The sequence below is a fragment of the Triturus cristatus genome, chromosome 12, assembly GCF_964204655.1.
Source record: "Triturus cristatus chromosome 12, aTriCri1.1, whole genome shotgun sequence".
NCBI classification, from domain to species: domain Eukaryota; kingdom Metazoa; phylum Chordata; class Amphibia; order Caudata; family Salamandridae; genus Triturus; species Triturus cristatus.
Window position 1 is genome coordinate 628,433,105 of NC_140595.1, and position 27,783 is coordinate 628,460,887.

Consider the following 27,783-nt stretch of genomic DNA (forward strand, 5'->3'; position numbering starts at 1 on the left):
AATAACATGACTTCATGCTTTGTTTAGTAAAAGTTATTATTTGCATGGCGCTTTGTTTTAAAAATAAGAAATGCACTTTAAATGTATTTAAGTGTTTTTAAAACTTTTTCTTCTCTTATTGTACACTGTAGTGGTTGTAACACTAGCTTTCATTAACCAATTATTTTGGTGTAACAAATGTCTTGTAATTGCATTGATATAGCTCTTACTACCCCTGACAAGGCATTAAGGTGCTTTACGGTGAGTTAGACTGTACTACTGGAAACCAAGTTCAGTGGTCATACTAGTACAATAATGGTTATTAGGTTTAACCTTGTGCATTCAAGGAAGTATTTCCATACATTTTGTTCTGTTTCTTTGAGATAAATTAAAAGGAAATAGATGAGAGGTGGGGCTTTGAGGCTATTGACAGGTTACTGATTAGATGAACAGAGGAGCTAAATTGGACGAGGTATTATTGGGTTTCAGAGTGAGGAGTGTTATGATCTATTAAAATGGGTGTACCTAACAACTTACTTTGTTGTTTTCTGTAATCCAGATTGCTCGATGTGCTACAAACAGGTTTTAGAGGAGAGGTCAGAGCAGCGCAATATGCGTGTTGATACTTAGTTGCATCCTGGTTCCCAGGCTCCACCCAGCCCATGGAGGAAAGGTGGGGTTGGGTGGTGGTGGGGATAAAGCCCTCTCAGCCCAATGGGTATTGCACGCCTGTTCGACCATCACACAGGTTTATAATAATGGTTTGTTCTTCAAACCATAGACAAAAGCAATGAAACTTACACCAGTTCAACAATCTTTTCACAGACTCCCCAGGCATTACATTTTTTTCTACTAAACTATTGTATATATTTGAAAAGATTATCTGGGTACAATTTTAAAATAATAACCTGTTTTCATCTCATATTTTATTTAACAACATTAAAAAGAGGCACTTTAATAGTTAACAAGAATGTACAAAAAGCATTCTTCTCTTTCCACTTTCTGACAGAATATCAAAATAAAAACTTTTGACATATGCACTCAACCCAGCGTCTTCACCTGCAAATTTTTTAGACAATAGAATGCAGTTTATAAACAGAAAGAAGCCCTTTGATTAATGTTTAACTATGTCGGCCATTTTGTAAATTGCTTCAGTGCACCAATAAGCATCCTTGGACTAGCAGTCAAGGTCTTTGTTTGCACCTGAGTTTGCTTTCGAGTCTTCGAAAGAGTTCAGTTTTGTACCTACTACATCGTACTGCGAGGAGCCAGCATAAAGGATATCTTGCGATAAAGGCAAATGCTACTACTTTACTACTTCCTTTCTGTGAAGGAAGTCTATGTTCACATTACAAAAAAATAGCACCAATAATGCATGGCAACAAAACGTCAGGTTGTCAGCACTGCTTCTTGTCCTTTCTTAGTGTCCAATGACATGTATCTGAAGCTCCTATCACAGAGTAATAGGCCGTGGAAATGCTTCTGAGTAAGATCATGGTTGAAATAGTACTAACCGCTGGGACAATAGTTGTCAGTCTTGTCGGAAAACACAAATGTCACAAATTTAAAGGTGTAGCGCTCTAACAATATTTTATGCATTTACAATACAATATCTACAGTGGTCAATTGATAACGATATATTACAAATTAATTCGGCATCCCGATGAAAATGCAGCATGAGATCAAAGAATGTTTGCCGTTATTGTTCTTTCTCCACAATCTTCTGAGGATATTAACTATTTACTAATTCTGCCAAATGACTGGCAGCTTCACCATCAAATATGTAAATGGATTTGTTTCAAATGGGTGACATCATCCTTTAGTAGACCCTCAGCTGAAGGAAAGCATCTTGGATTATCTTATAACAAATAATCTTTAAAGTTTAGCTTTTTGCAGCTTAGGGCACTCTTTGGATCTGAGCTGGATTGAAAATGGTTCCAATGATAGTCATTTCTGCACACAGGAACATTTTCATCTAACCGCATAACTTCATCAAAATGAGGCAAAGGCAAGCTCTTGACAAAGCTGGGTTATTTTTTTTTACCCAAAGAGATAACAATTTCAGTTTAAGGAAACCATCACCCACATGATATTCCTGCTATTTGCATGATGAATCATGGGAATTGAAGTAGATTAGTAGACACAAAGCAAACTATTTCACAGCTGCAGCAGTGCAAGTTTGAGATGGGGGAGGGAGGGAGGGGAAATTATTCCGCAGAAAGGAGGCAACTCGCTTTTTGCTCTTCTGCGGACAATTCAACAGAGAAAAATATCAATATCCATAGATGCTATTCCGAAGTGTCTCTTCGCAGAGGAATCTTGAAGCTAGTTAATTTCTGGCCAAAGAGTTTGCTTAAGAGATTGTTCTGTGATTCTGCTGTCCTGTGGTTTGGGGACTCAGTGGGCTTAACAAAGGTCTGGGCAGTTTTGTGCTTCTGTAAAGGAGGGCTGTGCCCTTTGGGCAGTAACTGGTGGAGGGTTTTCCCCAAGAGCTCCTTTTTGCCCTTGTTTACCCCACTGGAGTGTTGACGCCCCTCCACCTTCTTCTGCTTCTGGGTATCTATTACAAGCTTTTTGATTTGGCTGCCTGCTCCGCCAGGTTTTGGCTTGTGGCAGCGGAGACCTTTGCTCAAAGTGTCCTCTTTGCCGAATGACATGGCAGGGAAGGCATGTGTCCGATCGTGCTTCTTCAAGCTTCCCGGGAAGTCGTTCCTGCCAGGGCCAACAACCACCACTTTGTTGTTTTTCATCTTCCCCTCCCCCTCCAGTTTCTCCCTGGTGCTTGAGCTGCACTTGTAGTCAAGAGTCAAGTGATCTTTCCGTTTTTTGACATACGTTTTCAGGGAATTGTTTAACGATGGTTTCACCAAGGGTTTCCCTGGATTTGGGCTGCTGCATTTTACAGTGTTAATGACAGAAGAGTTTTTCGGTTGGCTATTTGGCGTCTTGTGGTGGCTCCCTCCTACTTCCTTCATAATGTTTGCACTTCCCTCTCTGGTAGAAAACATGGTGTCAGGAGTAGCCTTCTCCTTGGATGAACTTAATTTAGAAGAACAACCAATGCTTACAACACTTTGCACACTCAAAGGCTGTCTGTTACTTGAGTGAGTATCCACACTGCCCTTTTTCATAGAGATGTGATTTCTTGAACTTGTACTTGAATCGGATGATGCTGCCTTCTCCTTCAAGGGCATAGGGACATGTGGTAGGACTTCTGTGGCATTGGCTTTTAATGAAACTTCTTCATTAGTTATATTATTTACTTGTGTATTTATGTATAACACTTTTTGTAATTCATTTGTCTCTACCTGATGCTCAGTGAGCTCAATCAACTCTGTACTCTTCTTGCCAGTGCATTGAAAAGACTCTTCCTTTGATTTATCTTGTGAACTTTGTGTCTCTCCAGGAAGAAAAAGCTTCCCACCTAGATTCCCGGGTGGCAACTCTTTCTCCCCCTCTATATGTGCAGGTTCTTCAGTGCATAGTTCAAGAAGCCCTTCTTCTGTTGGCTCAGGAAGAAGTGTGATACTATCAGGACCCCCCTTTATTTCTAAAAGGTCTGGAAAAGGAGATGGAGGAGGCTTCATGTCAGCATCTTGCTTGCTTGGTTCACTAATTGAAAGAGTAGGAATGTCATCGAGTTCTGGGTCTCTCTTTAAATCCCGGGGCATTGGTGGTGAAAGGCTGGGCATAGAGCTCAATTGCAAGGACTCTTCCATCTCACAAAGGGGGTTGCCAAAGTCTTCTTCCTCATCCTCCATCTTTACCAATGCCTCTGGCATACCACAGTTGTCATTTGGAGTGAAAACTTGAGGTGCTTTTATAGACTCAATGCATGAGGAATTGTCACTTGTGTGGTTGGTATGTACAGGGTTTGGACTAATGATATGTGACTCATGAACTGGTGACAATCCTGGCATGTTTCTTCGCTTTTTGTTTGGTGGCGAACCATCACTTGGGTGAGCCTCTTTTAATTTCTCACTCACTTCATTTACTGAGGCATCTGGTCTCCTCACCCGCCTAAATCTGAAGGTCTTGCTGCCACCCACCAAGTGTTTCTCCATATGCCGGTCATATTGTTCCTTCTTTGAAAATGTATAATTACATGCACTGCATATGAATGACTTCTTGATCACATGCATGACGTCGGCACACATTTCACATGCATAAAGTGTGGTGTGTTTAATGTCAGAGTCCTCTGATATTTTGTGCTGCTGTCGGATATGGCTTCTCAGCTCTTGCACATCCTGATAGAGGACTGGGCATTTATGGCATAAGAATATCTTTTGTAAACTGTGGACCACCAAGTGCCGTTGGAGCTTGAATGGCTTTGGAAACTGCTTTCCGCAGTGATGGCAATCTCTGGAAGGGTCTTTGCAAAGAGGATGCATTGGAGCATTCTTTTGGACTGCATCATTCCTTGGTGCAAACTCCGAAAGAGGACTGTGAGACTCGTTCAGATTAGGTTGGACCAGTGAATTCTTCTCTGTTGCTTCTTTCTGTTGCAAAGGTTCTGGAGGTGGGCTACTAGATTCTTTGAAATTGGTGGCAGGCAACTTGCTTTGAGTACTACTCAATTCTGCTTCTTCACTGGTCTGTGATTCGTGTTCTACTAGTTCCTCTGTGTCACTAGTCTTTAAAGTGTTTCCTGAGTCGCAGTGCTTGTCTGATTTGTTTGGTTTTCGATAAATGAACCTGGTTAGAAAGGTATGAACAGCAGCCTCGTCAGCAAAGCAGCCATGTAAACCCAACACAGACTGTGCCTGACCTTTTCGGGCAAACTGAGTTGCATGTTCCCTTAAATGTTCATTGTACATCCAGACATCAGAGATCTCCTTCAGGCACATCCCACAGACCCAAAAGCCAGCCTTGTTTTTGGCATGCTTCTCTCTCAAATGGTCTTTTAGCTGTTCCCGGGAGCTAAACTTACGCTGAACACACATGTAGCAGGTCGGTGGAGGGCAGGGGTTGTGACTGAACTTATGATGGTTGAGCTCTCCTAAAGTACGGAACCACTGGAAGCAAGCCTTGCACTTGTACTGCTTGTTCTTTGTCTTAAGATTCACATCGCTGTGACTTTTAGTAGTTTTCCCCTCCTCAAATTTATTTGGGCTCTGATTTGTATTTTCTTTGGGACTCACACTGTTTATGTCCAGGTCATCAGAAGTCTCTTCAGAATCTTTAGGAATATAAATCCCACCTGTTTCTAATTTTGCACTGAGCGACTCAATGTCAATAGTGTGAAACTCCGATGGACATCTTCCGTGTCTACTGCCTTCTCGGTTGAGCTCTTCTGGACTGCATTCACGAAAGAAATGTCCATCTTCGATTTCACTTGAAGACTTTCTAAAATTATCTTTAGTTAAAATACTGCTTTTATGTTCCACAGGCCTATCAGTGATGAAAGAAGGTGCATGCAATGGTGCTGTGTTCTCTGCCTGGTGGTTTTGGCACAAAAAGTTTAAAAGTGTTTCACTGTCCATATCTATAGTATCCATCCCTGGACTTTGATGGTCACGATCAGCCTGAAGCACAACAGTTTCGCAAGAGTTTGAGTCAACATCGTTCTCATTTGAATTGCCTCTATGACATATATCCAGCATTAAGGAGTCATTAATTGATATGGTTTCATATCTAGAATGCTCATCCTTACTGCAGCTCATGGAATCAGTACTTTCACTAACAAAAGAAGAACCAGGGTCAATGGTGAGTATCTCTGTAGGATCTACCTCTCTAATGTTTGTGCTGGCAACAGGTGTCAGATTTTTATTTCGCTTCCCATAAACACGAGTGCATTTCCTCCTATTGAAGTGATCATCTCTTGGAAACAGCATTGAAAAGGTGATGTCATCATCAAATAGACTTTGGATGTCTGCCTCGTCAATGCTCTTTGATGAGGGATCTGAATGCTGCATCTGCCTGCGGTTTGAGTCTGCCGAGAAACAATCACCCACAAAAAGATTCTTCGGAGACTCTTCTGGCATTCTTTCTGTACCCAATTCAGCCTCGATAAGTCTTAACGTTCGCTGTATCTCAACTGGACTTGAAGGCTCATATTCCAATGACTCATTATGGTCTCCTGTATGAACTTCCATTGCATCATTATATAAGGTTTGGTTTCCATCCAAACTTACTACACACTCCCGCTCTTTCTCCCTTTCGTCGCTCACATTCTGCTCAACCTGCCTTAAATACCCATCTATCCACCCTTGATCGCAAACAGGACTTTCTCTGACAATGTTCTCTTTCTTCTCCTTGTGACCTTTTTTAGACCCATCAAACTCCGGCTGCCACAATTTCTTTGTTTTAACAATGCTTTCACAGTTCATCTTCTGGTTGCTGCCTCTTGCTGTAACTGCATCGCATGACTGTTGGCTCTCACAACTTCCATTTTTTGTTTGTGTTGATACAATGCTACTTGAAGGTTTTGGACATATAATTGCCTTTAAAATGTTTGTTTTGATGATGTTTAAAATTTCATCTGAGGGAGCGTGTGAGTCAGTGGAGGTGCCTACATGTGTTTTGACCTTTCTTTTTTTAACTTTACCAAGCTCAGTCTTTTTAGAGTTGTCGTTAGCATCCATTTCTCTATTTTGCTTCCGACACTTTTTCTCCCCTTTTTCCTCTGGTTGTTTATTGGGTGACTCTTCTACACTTGAATCATATGACTGTCCTGCATTCAGCATGTTTGTCGATGGAGGCTCAAACCCTATGTTACTGTTTTCAGCTAAATCTTCAGTTTGTTCTTCTAATTTTTTCGCATTGGTCTGAATAGGAGAATTTGAAGAATCGTTTTGCCCAGACTTTGGCAGCAAGATTTTAGAAGCATTTGTCTTAGATGTCTTACACGCTTTCTTTGGAAATACTACATCACCATTATCCGTGGCTGTTGGTACTTTTTCATCATCATGCTTTATTTGATGTTTGCATGCCTTGTGTCTTGTTAAACCAGGTTTGGACCTAAAGGATGCTGAACAAATATCACAGGTCACTTGTAATCCAGCTGCCTTTCTGGCCTTCAGGTCACCACTGCCAGAAGCGAGACCTAGACTTCGAAATATTGCTTTGCTCTTTTCACAGTTCAATATGTTCAAAACCCCATTCATTACCGGGTCTAAATGATCAGGAACACATGTACTCGACACGCTAGTCTGCATGGGATTGTCTATGTTTTCTAACACCGTAGAGGTCTCTTTGGGATTCTTAGCAATTGTTTCTGACATATGAGTGTCATTCAGGTCAAAATGTCCTAAGTCTGTTGTGCCTGGAAGGTCATTCCTCAAATTTGTGGACTTTTCTTCACTGTAGTCGATAGAGTTTAAAGTATCTTGTGGCATTTTCTGACCTTCTTTGTTGGGCCCAAAACATTCTTCAGGTGTATTTTTTGGCTGGAGAGGGGCACTTGATTCATTATCAGGAACATTCATTTCAGTGAAGAGATCTACAGACAGAGTGGAATAGGCAGAATTGTCAGGGGAAGAGTGGCACGCCTGCAGGCCATCCAAGCACATTAATTGTAAATTTGGAACCCTGGTTCCACTGGAGCATGCTTCACTCTCTTTGTGATGTGGCAGTGCAAGATCATGGTTTACACACTCGGTCAACATTTCAGTCAATTCCTTCTGGTCAGAAGATGGTAGAAAAGAGTTTGTGTCAGAAGATGGTGGAAAAGAGTTTGTGTCAGAAGATGCTGGAAAAGAGTTTGTGTCAGAAGATGGTGGAAAAGAGTTTGTGTCAGAAGATGGTGGGAAAGAGTTTGTGTCAGAAGATGGTGGGAAAGAGTTTGTGTCAGAAGATGGTGGAAAAGAGTTTGTGTCAGAAGATGCTGGAAAAGAGTTTGTGTCAGAAGATGGTGGAAAAGAGTTTGTGTCAGAAGATGGTGGAAAAGAGTTTGTGTCAGAAGATGCTGGAAAAGAGTGTGTAAAGCTGCTCAAGTCAAATTGGTCATCACTTTTCAATTGCCCATTGTTGCTTGAACACAGCAGGGCATGCGAGCTGAGAAGTAGGCCTTGTTCAGACTGCTCTATGTTGTTCAGTAGATTGTCTGCAAGACAAGTCCCTATACTTGTGTCCACACCTGCGACAGTGGAATTGTAGTCGGGGGGAGTTAATGGGAACAAACCTGTGTCCTGACAAGGTGCTTCATCAAAATTGCTTTGTGTAAGAGGAGCAAGCAATTCAGAATTTGAGTTGGGTTTTTGGGCTGCACCGTAGACTGGCTTCTCAGATAACTGCACTTGAAAGTCAGAGATGTTTGGGCTTTCTGGGTTAATTATTGCCAGTTGTGAGTGACTAATCGGAGACTTTTTGTGCAAAGAATTAGAAGATTTGTCACTGCAATATGGCGTGCTAAGGATTTCACTGACCTGTGTGTTTTCCTTTTTAGACACCTGACTGGGATTTGGGTAGATACTTTCCTCTGTCAGCAAATTATCACTTTTTTTATTCACCAAAAGGTTGCAGGAGTTGTGAGGCTCCCTTGGAGGTGGACCTTGGTACAGTGGCCACTCTTCTTCGCGACCATTGTTCATTTCAGTTTGTGTGCTACTGCAGTCCAGGGGTGAAGCATAGGACAAACTCTCATCATGGCCTAAGTTATCACATGGCAGGTTATCTTTGGTATCACACATATATGGAGCTGCCTTCAAAATGCTGTCTAAGGGCTCAATTTCAAACGAAACCTGGTTGGAAAATGCAGCGTCTTGTTGTTCCTGAAATGTCAAGGCTGCTTGGTTTTCATCTGCTTTTAACAGGTTCACTATCTGATCCTCTTTCTGTGCCTCTTCTGTCAGAAGGTTTTTGGTTGCATCCCTGAACGATAAAAGGCTGTCGTGGTTTTGTGAAATAGCATCCATGGTGCTATTAAGGTCATCCAGTGCTGAATATTCATCTCTTAAGTGATGCTGCTGTGCCTTACAAGTTTTCAGCTCGCCGTTCGCAGGTTTTGGGGATTCGACAGTGCAGGATTTTGTTATTGTGAGTGATTGGTCATCGACTAACCCCGACATTTTTTTCCCTTCTCTCAGTTCTGGTGTGAGAGATGTCAATTCTGCACTGGCCCTGGCGTCTGTGCTAAAAGCGCTGGTGTCATCAGTTTGTTGACGAGCTGGGCTCCCGGATGGAATCTCCTTTTCAAGGCTGCAGTCCTCATCACTCTCCTCAGAATGAACACCATCATCGCTTGACGTTGCATGTGCAGCAGAAAGAAGTCCTGGGAAGCAGGGCATCAACATCTCCTCTTCATTAGTCTTTGCAGTCCTTGCCACAAAGAGCTGAAGCTCCTGTAACGGGTTAGCTGCTGACCCTTGCACGGTCACCACTTTGTCAATACAGTTGATTTCCTCTTTGTCCAAATTTGGTATATCGAACAATAAATGCCTGCCATCATCACTATCCACATAAACAGATGGGAATACAGAGTCTGCATGAGACCTGTCTTCATTAACCAAGCTACTTTCAGAGTTTGAAGCTGCAGTTACTTGCAAAGTCTCGTGAGCCAATGCCCTGATTGACAGTTCCACCGCTGACTCTGTGAAGAGTTTGTGAGATGTAGATGTCATGTTTGGGAGTGCTACGGCGTTCTCTTGCAAATCAAATTGAGATTGGAAATTTGAAGCATGACTTTGGAAAAGATCTAGTTTGGGTGGATCATCGAATGATTTGTCTAGTCTATTTTGCTCCTGAAAACCATTGTTAGTTTGTTTGTTGCAAATAGGTTGCACTGCCTCCTCTTGGTTAGAAGGTCTATCTGCAGTATTTTTTGACACTAGAGGCTCATTGTCGGTAAGTTTAGGGCAAGTTAGTGAACTGGCTAAAACATTTTGTACACAATCTTCATCAGAAAATCCAGATGAGTCAACATCACAAAGCAAGTTTTGCGATTCATAACTTGTTACTTCAGACATATTCATTTGTGCAACAGAAGCACTCTTCAGAGTATCTGTACATGTACTAATTTCTCCATTAGGAACATATGTGTCAAGTGAATCAGAACCTTTAAAAATTGATTGATGCATTGGTTGATCAATAGAATCAAATGGAACAGTGTAATTCCAGGAACTCTTCGGGGTTTCGTAACATTCATTTACAGTTGGGTGTGGAGTTGTATTATCTTCCAAATTGCTACTCACATAAGCCATTGCTTGAGCGTGGCAAGTACTAGTAAGGTCATTCAGCTCATCTGACGAAAATATACTCTTCGCATTCTCCGATGTGTGATTTGAAGGGGAAGTCGAATACTGACTTGAGTCCTCACTACACTTTCGGCTCTTCACATTCTCTGAGTTTGGCTGAGCAAGAACGTGGCTGCTTGGCTGGCTTGTTTGAAGCTGACTTTCTAGTTCTGTTACCAACCTTTTGATTGCAAGTTCATCGACTGACATGCTGTTCATAAAAGCCACATGAGAACTTGCAATCGTTTCGCTGGACATTTGCTCAGATGGAACAATACGAATGTCATTTTGTTCTTTATTCTCTGGATTATGAAAATGATCTTGTGACAACAACGGAGACATTTCATGCATCAATTCCCAATCCTTTTCTGCTAGAAAGGGAGCAAATTGATGATCAAACAATGTTGTCTTACTGCACTGATTAGTTTCACCTGCGTAGGGTACAAAATTGTCTTTGGTCACAGAAACACTGGCATACAAAGTATTGTCATATTCTGATACAGGGATTTCCCCAAATACTGATACAGAATCAAAGTTAAGAGGTGAGCCCACTTTCTTCTGTGCAGCTTCTCCTTTGAATGAGACCATATCCTGAACTTTGTGTTCATATGAACTTGTGTTAATGTCACCTGTGCAGGAGTTGTTTTCTACGGTAAGAGGTTTGGCAAATAGGTGTGAATCGTAATAGTGGAGCACATCCTTTTGTTCATATGCATCAGTGCTTTTGCTATAAGAACCGCACACTTTAGGCGTTATTGCAAAATCCACAGAATGAGGATCCTGATTATAATATTGAAAGTCTTTGGGATCATCACATAGCCTAAATTCCTTTGAGTAAGACATACCAGTTTCAGTGCTGTGATCATGAACAGCATTGCTCGCTGCATTGGCAACATGCATTGATTTTGTTAATTCCTCAGCATAATCACTTGTGTTCTCACTATAGGCTGGAAATTGATGGGTTTCACTTTGATGGGCCGTTGTCATATCTGATTGATATTCAGAGTCAATGTCAGTGTAGCTAGTGGCTTCGTGGTCTTTATCGGATGACTTGTTCTGGCAGAGAAGTGCTTCCGGGTGGTTACTGGTTGGGTCATAGAAGGGGAATTGTTTTTGCCTTGCTGGTGACTCAGTAGCCTCATTTACACTGCTAGCTGGAGCAACATTGATCTTTCCTTGACACACTTTGGGGTCAGCAAGCAAAAATTCGGCAGAGCCTAATCTTTTTGCACCTCTTGAGACGTCTGACTGTTCGTTACGTTTTTCATTTGAAAAGTCTTTGGTGGCTAATGCGGATAAAATTGCATCATGGTCAGATTTACAGTTAGATTTATGGAAATATTTTCTCTTGCCATCAACTTCCTTTTCATTTCCAGAATCGGTGATCTCTGTGCTTTTGCAGTTCGTATCTATTTCGCTTGAGACACTGCTGGAGGAAGACCTACTGCTTCTTCTTCTCACCCTTAGCGGATAAGAGCCGTTGCCAGCAGTTTCACTGTCTGAGTCCCTAGAATGTTTCTGAATCTCTTTCGTCTTGCTACATTTCCAGGCTGTCACCTCTTTTGTCTTTTCAATCAATCCGCAATGCTTACTTGTGAAAGTATATTTCAACGTTCCTTTAGGCTGGTTTTTGGCTTTCCTCTTTCCATACTCTACATCGTCGTCTGAATCGGATACATAGTCATACTCCCCAAATGAAAGGCTTTGCCTCTCGAGGACTGCTGCTTCAGTAACTGGTTGCGCCTGCGTGCTTCTATCACTTTTAACATGCAATTTGTTATGTTTATTTTTCTGTTGTACAATTTTCTGGATAAGCTCCTTACTCCAGGTGCCAGGTTTCCTCTTCTTTTTGTCTTTCACATAGGCTCTTTGAGGTTTGCTGTTTTCCTCCTCTCTGGATTGGTCAACGGGGCTCGTTCCGACTTTACCCTTCTTCCAGGAACCCACACCTTTTCTATTAGGTTGCTTCTTGGACAAATTAGCCATCTCTAGAGGATTTGCAGTTACTGACATTGGTAAATGATTATTGGGCTTTCCTGTGATCTTTGGCTTTACTCTCTTATCAAACTCTTTTTTTTCACACAACGCGTCTCCCATTTTTCGGCCATTGATTGCATCTTCTACATTCATTGGCTGCAGCTGTCGAGTCCCAATATCTATGAACTTGGTGGCTACACCTTTTGTTTCTCCGTGTCTTCTTCCTGAACTTCTGTTATTTTCCAGGTGATTTGGTCGATTGTCCTTTTCAATATTAAATACATTTTTGGTTCGATAGCCCTGCTGTTCAACCAGTTCTTTGGCCTTAAGTGTACCCTCATTTGGTAAATTATCTTTGATCTTGTAGGGTTGAGCCTTAATCATGGAGAGTTCTTCATCAACAAATGCATCCATAAAACTGCTGTCTATCTCAGGGTTATCTGATTGATAACCCAGGCCATTTAATGCTTCAGTGATAAGACTATCTAGCTTTGCTTCGTCAATGTCCAAGTCAGAAGCGTTGACAGATGACAAGTTTGCTGCCGAGCCATTAAACAGGTTGGCCTTCAGTAGCTCCTCCTTAGTGTCCCCTCTGCCATCTCCTCCTAGCAGGAAGTCACTACATTTGTTTGAAGCCTGCACATGCAGATGCACATCAGAAGAACCTTTGGGAAGTGGCAACCCCGGAAGTGGACGGGAAGGTTTCAATGAATTAACCCCTACTTTCCTGCACTCTGGCCCTCTGGAGGACTCTTTGACCTCACTCTGAAATATAGGGTGTAGGCCACAATACTGACGGTGCTCAAGAAACGAAGACAAATTGCTATAGTTCTGGTCACATTGCTTGCAAGTCAGGAGAACATCAAGCTGGTCTAGACTCGCGCTGCTTAGAGAGTTGGCAAGAAGATGATGGGAGGAGTAAGGCGGAGGGGGTGGCTCATTTTCAAAATTATTTATGCAACCATTACCTGCCTCATTGTTCTGTTTGTGGAACTGCTTCTCTTGAAGGTACTTAGAGACATGTTCATCTTTGGTGACTTCAGATGGGAATGAGAAGGTTTTCGTAGAATCGGTTTGATGGTATGGAAGTGAGCTGGGATGCAAGGGGTCCACAGAATGGAACGTTTTATTCTCCTTCGGGTGACACGATTGATTGTAGAAAGAAGTAAGTGCAGCAGAGAGTTGGTTCTCTTCAGAGCTTGGATTGTTGGGGCTGCTAGACAACGGGGAAAGTGATGAACATGTGCTATTGGATAAGGTGTTGGGAACAGGAGAAGAAAGAGGGGATTCAGATGGAGAGGCTGTAACTAACGATGATAGCGGTAAAGCTGCAGTTTGGTTTGATGCATTTCTTGTGGATCCCACTGGTACTGATTGGTTCATAGAAAATACCAGAGTTTTGTTTCTGGGGTCACATACTGGAGAGCTTGTATCTGTCACACTGTCTTGAAAATAGATATTATTATTTGGACCACAATTTTGCACAGCGGAGTCTTTGCTCTGGCTTACAACTTCTTCACCTGACCTGGATTCTGAATTGTGATAGCCAGTTGTTTTGTTTAAGGCATAGTTATTCTGCATGTGATTGGCTCCTCGCCATTCAGCATTATTACATGAGAAAGCAGAGTCGGTACTCTCTAATTGCCTAGACAACTCTGTCCTGTTCTGGTTAGGCACCACACTTGTAAGAGGCCCTTGCTGCCAAGACATCCTGGAACTTTTCAACATGTTCCTCTGCTCAACATTAGATTGGCACTGGTAAGTGAACTGACTCCCAGAAGGGGGAGGGTATGGAAGTGTATTTTGGTCAATTGAAAGATAGGCACTGCTTTCTCCATCCCACATGTGGGTGTGGCTCTGTGCTGTTGGCAAACTACTTTTATCAAAAGGCACTGGTCCTGCATTTCCATTGGTCACAGAAGAGCTACTGTAGACTTTACTCTGAAAGGGCACTTGGGCTAGGGAATTGGGTGGCATATTCCTTCTAAGAGGGGGAATTTGATTTGGTAAACTGTCCTTTGATGTTGCCTGCCTCTTGTTGGCTGGAGTTGTTACGCTATTACTGTGTAAACTAAAATTGCTGGATGAAAACACTGTTTTGCTGTCTTGGAAAGTGCTTAAAGTTTGATCGCTAGCACCAGAAGAAGTTATAGCACCCGAAGATGAAATAGCACCATTAAGGTCAGTGGAATGTTCATTCCTTCCTTTGTAGCAAGGTGGAGGGGCTGGGTGCTGTGCCCCCAGAGCTTGCTGTGTATGAAAAAATGGAGTCTGCTGAGAAGGGAGGGCATATGTGCGATTATCTTTTAATAAATTATCAAAAACACCATTGACTGATTTTTCTAGTCCATCGGCTGAAGAAGAATGGAAGGCAAAACCACCGTGGACTGCATGGTTGGTAGCTAATGCCTCTTCCAAGTAATCTTGGCCGGTTGCTTCATTGCAAAATGCATCAGGATCGGCATCGGGCAGTGACTGAAATGAATACTGAAATGGCACAGGTTCGAAACTATGTTGACTTGACTTGCTGCCTTCAGAAAAGGGACCTGCTTTCTGTACAGACACGCCGTATGTTGCACATGTAAATTTCTTTTCCGGCGAATGCCAAGAGTCTGTTCCAGTGGCCTCAAATTCCAAGAAATGCAGCTGTTCATTGGTGTTGGAGCCTTCGTGGTCAATGGCAGTTGCTTGCTGTAATTTCAGGCTGTGGTGTTGGTGTGGAGCTGCTTTGGGCTGTGAGGTAGAATTTGTGGAGGTAAGGCTAGAGGAGACCTCTTGGAAGCATCTATGAAAGCTGAGATCGTCATGCTGGACTTCTGTCTCCCGCTCAGTGATACCAGAAACGGGGAAACCGTAGCTTCCTGATATGGGCCTACTGTTCACCTCTAGCTTCTTTGGTGGTGTTACCTTTTGTTGGGGATAGGCGATCCCAATAGTAGGGTTTGGTCTCGAATTGCTAATACTCAGTCTGTACAGCTGATGCTGTGTGCGATCACCTTTCCCGGACCTTTTAGCCTTCTCTCTCACTCTGCTCTTGCCACTGGGAGACAGGGGGCCGATTTTCCCACCGTTCCATATACCATCGTTGGAGAACTTTGGTCTGTTATACAGTGACTTGAAGTCAATCTTTCCCGCCTGCTGTGGTCGGATCACGGCCTCCCTTTGGTTTTGCGGTTCCTTGTCCTTGAAGCCAAACTGAGGCCCGCTATTGTTACAGCCACGGGAATACAAGTCAGAGTTGTCCGCCAGTCTATGGTCCATGTCCCTACCATCTTTTCCGACAAAAAGTTCAAGGGAAAACTCTTTCTCTGTGTGCTTGGGGCCAGATTCCGTGCTGCTGATGGCGTAAGCATGTTGTGTTTCGCCCGTCATGGTACTGCAATGCGGGGGCTACGATGCGCTCGCTGCCTTGGGTGCCTCAGCATTGAGGTCCTTCATCATAGACCAGGCAGGGTCAGTATTCTTGACAGGCTCTTGTAAGGTACTTAGAGGAAAATGGCACTGCTCGACACCCATGTTCCTCGCTGCTCCTTGGGTGACTGGGGATGGAAGAGGCAGTAGAGGGACGGCTCATAACTCCACAGGGAACCTGAAAGAGAAAGAGACAAAATAAGGTCTAGGAAGCACCACAAGAAAACAAAAACAACATTGCTTTATTAACCGAAAATTACAAGCATGGTACAGTAATATATTAAAAACTGAAGATGCAGAGTACAAGCCTACTATGAGATCCATGAACATTTTTTGAAACCTCTTTTGCAAAAAAACTGCTTTTACTTTTACTATATATTAGTCATTTTATTTACTTTTGCTATTAAGTGTACAAAAACAAACAGTCGCAATTTACAACATGCATTTAAAGTATCTGTCCTTGATTTCTAAAGGTACACAGACACACACACTCTCTCTCTTATTTACCCTATAGATTTGACAACAAACTGTTCAAAGGCTCAGGCCAGTACATACGTTAAACATAACAAAACAAAAAAAGAGTTCTGACAGGCAGCCATTTTATATGGCTAGCTTACCAAATGAAACACTTGAATCCACCAGTGATTCTTTATTTTGCTAGTGTTCCCTAAAGTCTTGGAATAGTGAAATCCTGATGATGATGAGCCAGGAAATTATTTATTAATCAACATTAAAAATCTTAGGGTACCGCAGAGTTCATGTGTTAACATACGTTTTTGAGGAAGTTACTTGCTCTCATCCTAAGTACGTGTGTTTGTACTAAGCTTCGATGCTCTGCTTCATTTTAAGGAGAGTGAAACACGTGCCAGCAATTAGTTGCGTACATTGTATTCTCTATTAACACAGGGTATATTTTGTTGTAAAGGAATTTTCTCATGCCACTTCATAATGTGCCATGACCCAAGCAGAGATTATCCAGTACCTATGTTGTGAGAGGTCCACAGAAAACTCAAAGGAACTCGGACCCTCCTCAAACTCTATACAAGTGGTTCTTAACCTGTTCAGGGGGTCAGCGACTGCTTAGAAAATTAAATAATATTAACAGATTAATAAAGTGTATATAAATAAAAAAAAGCAAAATTTACAGCTGAAAAATATAGAAATGTTTGTAAATTTGAAGTCATTTGGGATGGGGGGTTAAAAATCAAGTTAGCGCCCTCAGATTGATTCACAGCAGCAGTGCAAGTGCACCAATCAGAACAAAGTATGGACGATGAGAGGCCTCATTGAATATAGGAAACCTCCAACCTTCCTATTAAATGTAATGTTAGTTTCTTTGTATTTGTTTGTGAATTAACATATATATTTTATCATTTGTGTTTTTGATAAAAGTTTGTTTCTGTATTCTTGTGCATTGTTTTGTAGTTCAAATGGAAAATGCTTTGACAGGGGTCCCCCACTCAGTGGGTGGCCCCCAGATGCCAATAATAATGCAATGGGGGTCCCCTTATTCCAATAATGATTCACTGGGGGTTCACAGAAGTTCAAAGGTTAAGAACCACTGCTCTATACAAAGCAGGGCAGTGTAGAAGCTGAAATTGCCTGTCTTCTGCCTGGACTGAGCACGCGCCGCAGCTGTGTGCAGATGTCTTTGCCTCCCTCTAGCAGAAGGCATCCTTTTACTCCTGGTGAAAGAGGTTTTCTCTTCCTGGGAACATGACAGACCTTCTGGGAGAGATTGAAATTGGTCTTGAGGTCACCGGAGAGCATATTGGGCACACTCCACAAAAGTGAATCCTGACAACCCTGCAAAACAGTGGAATATGGTGTGTTGGGAATCCCCTCAAATAAAGTGACTGTAGAACACCTGAATGGTCCTCTGCACTTTACCTTTCTGCAACATTCTGCACTATAAGCATCCACAGTAGCAGTCCATGTCGACCATCCAATGGCAGGCAGTTTCAGGTCTCACTCTGCTAACAGTTCTAGGGGGGTCTCTCGTTCTCTTTGCATAGGATGGCGATTTGGTAGGGCTGGACCACTAAATGCGTGGAGCCCTTTCAGCGTGTCCGAAAACCCAACCCTATCCACTGCCAGCCACCAGCGCCATACTCTTCATTGTAAGTCTCACCATGGGTCACAGATGCTTCTTATGTGTAAATCTGCCTTGTGTAAAATCTGTTGTGTATATCTGAATACATAACAAACTGTTCAGGTGTACACAATGATAGGCCATCATTAAGAGATCTGAAAGAACAGCGCCCTAATGACAGGTCTACAAGGACAGCTCAATTCGCTTTCTGTAGCAGCGGAGGGGGGGGCAGAGTAGGGGTTCAGGTGTCTTTTTAACTTTCCTGCCAAATGTGGTCACTAGAAGGGGAGACCACGCGGGTGTAGCTTGGTCAGTGCGATGGGTGGGGGTGAGCTTCAGACTTCCCAACAATCATGCTGGCATATGAGAAGAAGCAGGAGATTAGGGGGCTTAAGGGGCAGTGAGAAGATTGAGGAGTGTGGATTGATAGGGGAACTTATAACAGAATATTTTTCAAACTAACCAAGTTTTTTGGCCTTCAAAACAGAAACGAGAGGAAGAGAGTGTGGGTTTTTCTAAGTGCGGGCATGTAAAACTCCAGGCTGAAATCCGACAGACACCCCACCCAAATCGACTGAAAGCACCTGTATCCAACTATTTACTACACAATACAATGTTTGAGGGGGTGGTGTGTAACGCCACAAGCACCACGCCTCCAAAACCAACGTTCTCCTTAACACCGCACCCGCTTGCTCCTCTGTGACCCCTTGACTCCTCCGAAAACCCATTGTAGGAACAGTTCACCTATGCTCCTCCAATACACCTGCCACTTCCGGCTCAGAAGTCTCACCCTGTCAATCAGCATGGACCCAGAAACAATTCCTGGCCATAAGAGACGGAGTGTGAAAATCAATAGGAAGCAGGGCTTCCCCTTCCCGCCTTCTCCTATTCTTAAAGCTGTGCAATGTATGCAGGTTTCAGCATGCCCAATGTGCAGGTATGTATTACCTTGACACTGAGTATGCATGGCCTGGGTGAGCTAAAGATAGCCTGCATAGTTCACTATACAAACTGCTTGTAAAGTGCCCTAATAAGTATATAGGAGCAGATTTGCCCTAAAGCTGCATATTCACTGATTGCTCGCAATACTACCCCACCTTCAACTATTCTGTCTGTCTTACAGAGGCTTAGTCAGTTTGTAGCAGGGCACGGTGGGAGGATAGTCTGAACAGACATTGCAAAGATGAGAAGCCGTGTAAGTTCTGCCTAGAGGAACCTGGAGTGGTACCTGGCACCCCTGCCTGCCCCAGCAGTACCTGTCCAGGAAGATGGAAATGTCTCCAGCATCATGAACCTTTTCCTCAACTTCAGACCAGCAGTGAAAGCATCCAGGCCACGTGGTTACAAACTAATTCCGGGCACCCTGCACTAACAGCCTGGCTATCTGCCTGGCTATCTCTGTCCTCGACTTAATCGTTCCAAGAATTCATTCACAATCAGTCTGTAACCAGCTTCCAAGCAGTGGTTAATTTGTAAAAAAAATAATGTTGGGGCTCTCGTCAGGATGCAGCTTGCACCAGCCCATTTTTCCTGTTAGTGCCCTCTAAAACAGAACGAACCACTTACTATGAAAGTGGGGAGAGAGTGTGGCGTAATAGCCAGAGCTGCCGACTTCTGAGCTGGGGAGCCAGGTTAGAGTCTCGGAATTGGCTCAACATCCTGTGATTCTGGGCAAATCACTTAATCTCTTGTAAATGGACGTCTCCTTAACTGGTGCTCATGAAAAGCATCAGTGTTGATGATTAAGTGCTGGTGCTGAGCACTGGAAACCACTGCCTCAAATTAAGCACGGCTTCCCAGCCTGATAAACGCAGCAGAAGTCGCTCCATTGAAATGGCCATGAACATCATCCCTCCCTGACATAACAGCTTACTGAACCACTCAGGTTTCAATCAAGCTCAGTCAATGTGCAGGTGAAACAAGACTCACATCTGAGACAGATAGGATCAAACTGCGACAGCTTACTGCCTGACCCAGGGTTTGCAATGGAAACCACAGGCAGCCACACTGCACTGGCAGCACAAAGGGCTCATGTTCACTATGTGAAGACACATTTTCGCCATAAGACACATTTTCAGATCTGGGAAGGAAATGGGGGAAGCATGAAAAAGAGGCCCTCCATCCCCTTGTGAACAAGCCGGTCCTGCCATGCCTGTTGACCTCTACTTTCATACAAATAACACCGCTCCCACCTGGACCACTTTGCAGCACCTAAATTGTCAACGACTGTCCGCTGGAGGTATTTTTACCATCACTGGAGAATGGTGGTAAAACTAGTGCCTGCACTGGAATACTGTTTTTTCAATCCCTCTCGAGTGGAGATATTGTGCCCCTCTTTCCACGGGCTGCACTGGAATACTACTACTTTGCAGCAACTACACCGGAGCATTTTATATACAAACCCTTTCCTGTGCTGGTATTTGTAACCACTTCCAGGGGACTACACTGCAATACTGTTCCTTCAACCACTCACCAGTGGCAGTATTCTAAAAGATATTGAGGGAATCCACTGGAATACCATTCATCCAACCTCTCTCTAGTAATAATATGATCTGACATAAATATTGTACCCTAAATATCGTAGACAAAAATATTACCCCACTGGAGTTACTTGTAGAAAATGTGCACCCAAAGAAAAGATATTTTTGTGAAAGATATTCACGACAAAATATTTGTCAGGCGATTTTTACGACTATGATATGTTAACAGAAACAATGTATTGTATCAATTTTACAGATTCTGCTAAAAAGCTGTTCCCTCAACAACTCTAAATCTTTTTTTTTCTTAAACCATTTTCAGTGGACTATACCTGAATACTTTTTTAATCAACCAGTCTCCTGTGGTGGTGTTTTTACTCAGTTTTCAGCTCCTACAGTGGAATACTTTTCACCTTTGCAAACTCAACTCTCTCACGCACTTAGCTTTATTTCCAAAGAAATCATTCTAATGACAACCCCATGTACGCAATTTGTTACTAAGGTTCTGTAACTAAGGAATGAGATGTTATTAGCCAAAGACCATATGTTATTTCAACTGTGAATTAGGACTTCAGCGTGTAACTCCATCTGTGTCTTCTCATTTGCTGTTGCAAAGTGCCTTTGTGTGCCTACTAGTGGCCAAATAATGTACTAAACTTCTTAATGGTTGCAAACACTCTCCTTTGGAGCTTGCAAGTGCAAAGGGGCTATGTACAGTGTTTAATTTGTGCCACTGCTTTCTGGTGCTCAGCACTTAATTCCTAACACAGGCTTTTCTGATGACATTCCACCACGGGGTGGCGCCGCCTGCCTATTTTACGCAGAGCAAATCAGTTTAGTATTACAATAGGCACTTAATAAAAATAATAGCGCTTCCAGGCCTTTAGTAGCGCCAATTCGCAGAATTGGCAGGGGCACTGAGAGGTGTAAACTGCAGTGGCAAGCATCCTAAGTGGTACCTTGGCCCTGGCACATATTTTTGTAGAAATGAAGCATTGGCCCATTTTAGGGGTCAGTAACCCTAAAATGGGATTGAGACTGAATACAGAAATACAATTTGGACGGGCGTGTTGTGGGCGTCCCTTTCAAACTGTGATCCGGTGCCGGATGTATCGAGGGTTTGCAACTGGAATTCCGCTCGCAAACCGTTGAAAAATTACCGATTCCCAAATTGGAGTTGGCAAATATTCCCAAAGGAAAGGGCTTCCCGTTTAGGCTCCTTCCGCTTTGTAAACAGGGCTGCAGGTTTCCGGTGGGGGGGTAATTAGTGGTTAATGAGATCATTGTCAATTCAGCAGAAGAAAATCCTATCAGCTACCTAAATACATAATTATATGAATCGCTTCTCTGACCTCGTTCTCTACTGTGAGAAACCAAACGCCTCCGAACTACCGAAAGATGGAGCAAGCCCCCCACCTACTGTCTGTTGTAGTGAACTGCACTCTCCATTTGTTATGCCTCAGAAGTACCTCCCGTGCAGGAAGCCTTAACTGCTGTCTGTCCCGCTGACTAAATTAATGCTACTAAATTCAGCTAAGTGGTTGGGGCTACTCTAAAACGTTTATTGAAAGCCTTCCTTTAATCGCTTATTTGATAATAAAACGTGTCTTTTTCGTGTTCTTGTCATCCATAATAAACACGGCGTGCTAATGTTATTATACGGCTGCTTTGCATCGAGGTGCCACATTTACACAATTGGAGGCTTTGCGTTTGAAGGCTGCTTCAAGCAGCAGACTGCGCCCTTCTCCCTGACTGACATCAATTTGTAAAAAAATATGTGAGATGCAAGCAATCCGAGATTTTTTTCCATTGCGTCTTAGTGCTAGTCCCCGAAATCAGAGGCATCCTGTTGGGGTTCAAGATAGCAGAACCTGACAACTGCATATTTCCAGTCAGATAGCTCAGTGAGTTGAGTGTTCACTCCTGAGCTGGCTCAACCGTTCATCTTTTCAAGGTGTATCAAGTAAGTACCACTGAGTTGGGCAATAGAGAACTTTGAAATTGTTTAAGCGCCACTTCAATTTTCGGTAAAAAAAAAACCCACACACTTTCACCTGAGTTCTAGAAACGTCCTTAATGGGGACAGTTGGGGTTGAGTAAATAAATATGTTCACCTCTTGGCGCACTTACATAATAAACGCAACGCACTCTTTCTGTTGCACGAGCTCTTCAGTTTCAGTTTCCCCATAAACAGAAGAGCGTTGAGGTAGATGGAGTTTTTTGTTAGGTTCAAAAAGTAGGCACAGAAGCAGTAGCTGTTCCGCCAGGTGATGCCATGTATGCATGAAGGCACCAAACGACATATATGGCACACATGCCCACCACAGATCCAGGAGAGCTGGATCCAGGCCAGATTTTCATGATGGACACATAAGCTACACTTACATACAGTGAATACAGATGGAACTCATTTAAGTGGTCAATGGTTTCCGAATTTAGCCAGACATGGACACAACCCTCTTAGACCTATGTTGGACACCTCTGATATACCCTGCTCAAAGCAAGCACAAAAAGATAATGGATGGAGTGATGAAAATGTTCAACCACTCGCCCCTATCAAGAGATCAGAGTTTAATCCATCGTTTATTTTCCTCACTATGCCACCCCAGTTTGGACCCAGCCATATGCAAATCAGTCTTGACCCTGCATTAATGTGATACCCCGAAACCGGTCCCAGGATGCTTCTTTCTGGTCCAGGGAGGACCTGGTCTGGCAGTTCGGTCTGGACTGCTCCCATGGGGAGCAGGGTCAAGACTGATTTGCACATGGCTGAGTTTAAACTGGAATGGCACAGTGGGCAAAAAAACGATGGATTTAGGCCCAGATCTCTGTACTTGCGGTGAATGTTTGACATTGTTCGGCATTCCATCCATCAATTGTTCTTTTTTGCGTACCCTGTTCAAGCCCAGGGAAAACACCAGGGAAATTAGGAGAAGGCAGGGGTATTCCTGACGGAGAACTACTAGCCTCCATGGTTAGCCAACTCGAACCCTGCGACGGCGATCAGGACATTCATCTTGTTTTCGTGAGAGTAGGCAACTTGGAGCCGTGAATCGGGTTCTTGAATTCTTTTTTCACCTCAGCCCGAAAAAAGACCACTCATTTCTAGTTCCAAGAGCAGCAGTGGGTTTAAAGGTTTAATGTGTTAAAGTAACTTTTCTCAGTCGGCTTTTCACTCAATAACTGATTATGGGAAGACCTTTTCCTGACAGATGTCCCAATTAGCCTGTTGTTTACTGTATGGCTTGTCAACAGTCTGTAAGGCTTGTACTCAGGGTCGCCACCTCACTTCATGTCATCAGGACACCAAGTTCCCAGCCCTGGGCTTTCATTTGACCACCTAATGTGCTGATTCGGCAGTAGTTGTAATTTCGTTCCACCCAACCAACTGGACCATTACAAGGACTCTGGACAGAAAGGGCCACTGCTTGAAGCATGGTGTCCTGGTGCCGTGCAGTGAGATGGCAACCCTGGCAGCATTTGTAAGATGGCAGAGATTATCTAGCACCACCATACTTCTCAAGGTAAAGGGACCATGCATCATGGCTCATTCTGGACCAGTAGGAGGAAAACCTTTCAATTCTCCTGTTTAAAGCACTACAGATCCTGACACCTGGTAGTCATTTATTTAGAAGTGAAAAAATAATAGTGCCACTTCTTTCCAATTCTGTTGGTGAAATGGTACGGATGGAAGCAGAGCACAGCTCAGTGGTTTACCATGTAAGGCAGAGGAGGCAGCTGCAGAGAAATATGAGGATTTCGACATGGGGATCCTTTCTGCCAGTGGCCTGGCTTCTTGCTGTAATGTTGGTATTTATGTAAACCCCTGCCTGCCATTGGAACAGCATCCAGGCCGGCGCCCAGCCTATGATCTGGTGTTTGGTGAGATGTGTGCTCAGTGCAGTGAATGATGGTGTATCTGTGTCCGGTGAATGGGTCAGCAGGGGGCCTGTACCGAGGTGCTTACGACACTGCACTGTCGCTGCGCATGCCTGCTGATTTCGAGGTGTAGGTGTGGCACAGCGCTGGATCTGCTCCAAATATATGGAGCTCCCTACCACCCTCAACGAGAGCAATGACCTCACTCAGGCTTTTCAAGAAGGAAGTTAAAGCCACACTACTAAAAAAAACATGTGCCTTAAGAGAGCGGTTTTTGAAACTGTTACTCACCCTATTATATACTGCATCCTATTGGTCCATACTGTGCGCTATGAACACTACGCAGAGTTCCTTATTTTATATTTGTATCCTATTATTTTATAACTTAACACAGGAATTGTGTACAGAATATCATATGTGACAGGTGTCTTAATGAACTCTTCAGCTCGCTTGTTGTACAGCACTCTGATACCGTGATGGTCATGTTGGTGCTGTATAAAACAGAATAAATAAATAAATATTTGATATCTGTGCAGTGTTGGTGCCTGTGCACGTTCTATCAGTCTCTACTTGGTTACCAGAAACCCCATAGCTATTACACCATAAGCACCCCCATAGGTGTGTGGGCCAGACCTGTGCGTTCCCAGCATCCAGAAAACAAGAATGTAAGGGGGAAGCGTGTTAGGGGATCTTCCATATCCATTGTTGGCAAACACAGATCACGTTCCCAGCAATAGTGCATCAATTGTTAGCGCTTAATAAGCCACATCACCCATGCACCAGTTTGTGCCAATATTGCACCATCCAGAGCATGGAAATCAACTGGAGAAACCTCTGAGATAGTGTCTGAGCTGCATAAAGAAAGCACAGAGACGCACAGCAGTGGTTGCCTCTCCGAGCTGCGCTGCCTGCAGCTCCGGTGCTAACTTCTAGATTCTCAAAGTTTTCTTTTTTTTTTACATAGGCCTTTATTGATAAGCCCAAGATTCCGGGACATAGCGCCCCCTTCATCAGGCAGCAGGCAACTGCCAGCGAGTCGAACCCACACACACCAGTACAATCACAATGGAACATAGAACTTAAGAAGTAAATATCCTATTAAGAGCAAGTCATACCATTCCAACACCAGCCGCTACTGGTATTGAGCAGTCGGTTTGATAGTCCCTTCCTTTCTGTACGTCTGCTTTCGCTGGAATACATATTTTTTATATCTCAACGTTCATAGGTTTTACCATAGTGGATACTGTAGGCACGCTTGTATTGGTCTCATATGTGTACGTGATTCTCAAAGTTAATTTATTTGCTGTAAACAGCGAGTTTTGAATAAAACTGATGCGTGAAGATCTCCTGCAAATGGATGCTGAAGAAATTAAAGGCAAATAGGATACAGCAGAGCTTTGACGTTCGGAGTGCCTAATGGAAAGGCGTGGACGGCCTATCAGAATTTGGTGCCAGCCAATAGTGTTACGCCAAGGCTGCTGCCTTACCACACATAACAGAAGTGCAAGTCCGGTTCTTTCCCCACCTAAAACTTAAATAAAATCTACGGCTTAAGTTATGTCACATGAAATGACCATTATGGAACATGTGTACACATACTACATAGAATGTACTTGACTATTTTCCATAAAATGTGTAAATGAACATTAGTTCTGTGGGACTCCTTTTCAAATATAATTACTCTCTCTCTCTCTCTTGGTATGCGAAATAGTTTGCTCATTTTATTCTCAAAATATATAAGATGAATGTTAAAAAAAATCAATTAAAGTGCAGATGACGCAGTGCTCAAAAGTGCAGTGGTGTACAGTATTGACAATGATCCATAAACGGTGGGATACCTTAAAACGTTTATAGCCAAAAACAGTCTGACAAATATCCATAGGTTACTGTCTACAAGTTAGTGGAACAGACGATCCCCCTTGACAAAGTTGACGTTTCGTCCCTTCTATCAGTTTTAAGGGTCTTTTCAGGGCAAACAGTGCCATGTGGCACTTCACCTCCAAGGATTGTACATATTCCTTCTGCTGGGCTACAGACGTAATGATAGACGTCTAGTTCACACTGTACTGAATCCAATGTGTATACGCGCCCTTTCTGATCATGTTTGCGCACCACGTGAAATAACGCGCCTGCCTCTGATTCCAATCAGGATGAAAGGGACGGGAAAGCGGGTTGGGTGGGGTCTATGGAATGACATATAGGCCCCTCATCAGGCTGTGCTTCGTTCCACCAAGGAGAAAAACAGTGTGCACATATCTGCAGCATTTTAATGTCCTTTCCCACAAAATGATGAACTCTACCCGACACTGACAAAGATATGATGATATCTACTCATACATAACCTAATATATATCAAAGCCTAGAAAGTTACTTTAATTACTGAAAAAAGACATGCAAGGGGACTTGCAGCTCAAGGATGTAAATTCCTCAAAAAGGAAGTGAAAATGACATTAGGCAACCGTCGACTCTGAAAACCTAGTCACAGCCTCTTGGAGTGTGCGGCAGGTCTGGAAATTTTTTGACAGGGCGGGAATTTGGTTTCCAGTGTGGCACTGCCTACCTGTGGTTAGTAGCTGGTACCCAGGTCTACCTCTCACTGACGCCCATGGCAGAGCAACAGGTCCACAAGCTCCCATAAAAGACTTTACTACAAGCCCAAAACTTCAAGCCCAGTCTGGCAAAGAACTGTGGAGTAATGGAATCCAGAGCAGACATTGATGGAGCAGTAACAAGAGGAGTATAGACTGAGCCACTCCGGTACTGCAAAGGTAATGCCTTAACAAAGTCACCTATTGACACGTGAAGCAAAAGGACCAGGAAGGACAGACCAGAGGAACAGAGGGTTAGAAGAAAGCGATGGTTAGTATCCAGATCGGGCGGGAACCACGGGTAAAATCCTGGTTAGTGACAGATACAAAGAAGCCACCTTCACACTGGTACAGACCTATGTTGAGTTTTTAAACATTCAACAGTGAGTAAATGAAAGAAGCGGACACTAGCAGCAGGAGAGAAGAGTAGAGTCGATGATTACAATATGAGTTGCAACTAAAGCGTCTGCAATTTCCTTATCCAAGCGCGAACCTACCAACTGGTCACACTTTAGAAAACTGATCCAAACCTTTGCATTCAGATCCACCCTTTACTTGTGTGCACGTTGAATGCATTGTACTAACACCCTATGAAAAACGATTATGGATATTTAATTGTGGGTGTTAATGGAGCACCATCAAACATTGACTGATGTCCCAACCGCCGACCCGCCGCAATATCCGCCTCATTTTGAGGTCGGCCGTGGAGGATCTCCTGGTGATGGTGACACCACTGTGAAGGCCCTCTCAGTAGGACACCTGCTGGTGGTCATGGAGTACGAGACCCCATTGCATTATATTCAGACGGCCCCTCTGACGCTATGTTAGATATACATATTGCCTCTTACTAGGGCAGTTGCAGACAGGAAATTTCATTTTCTGAAGGTAAACTCCTGCTTTGGGGTCCGCTTGCAGAAAATAAAAACATTTCAGACACGCCTGCCATCTTGTTTGGTGGAAAGGCAAGGCTGCTTTTGAGAAAAAAGAAGCCCAACCCCGCATGAAACCCTTAGTTTGGTAGGTTGACTGCATCTGGGCTGGAAGAGGGTTGCTGCCACTGTCCAAGCCGTTTGGCGACTGGCCTGCCAACATTTAAATTATGTTCCATGTGATAGAACTGATGTGAAGTTCAGAGTACGTCTGTCCAATAATTAAAAAACCTTTAGTGTAAAATCCAGTGAAACGAACTATGGACATGATTTAGAGTC

At 43.3% G+C, this 27,783-nt stretch overlaps 1 protein-coding gene across 9 annotated transcripts in view; it reads right to left on the reverse strand.

Annotated features, from left to right (window-relative positions):
- Positions 1–886: 886 nt before the first annotated feature.
- Positions 887–27,783, reverse strand: part of ZNF469 (zinc finger protein 469) — a 295,216-nt gene continuing 268,319 nt past the window's right edge. For all 9 annotated transcript variants that reach the window (XM_085639383.1, XM_085639382.1, XM_085639381.1 and 6 more), the window contains one exon: positions 887–15,717. In XM_085639383.1, the coding sequence (XP_085495509.1) occupies positions 2,268–15,500 (13,233 nt within the window). In that variant the 5' untranslated portion in view covers positions 15,501–15,717 and the 3' untranslated portion in view covers positions 887–2,267. The remainder of the gene's footprint in view (positions 15,718–27,783) is intronic.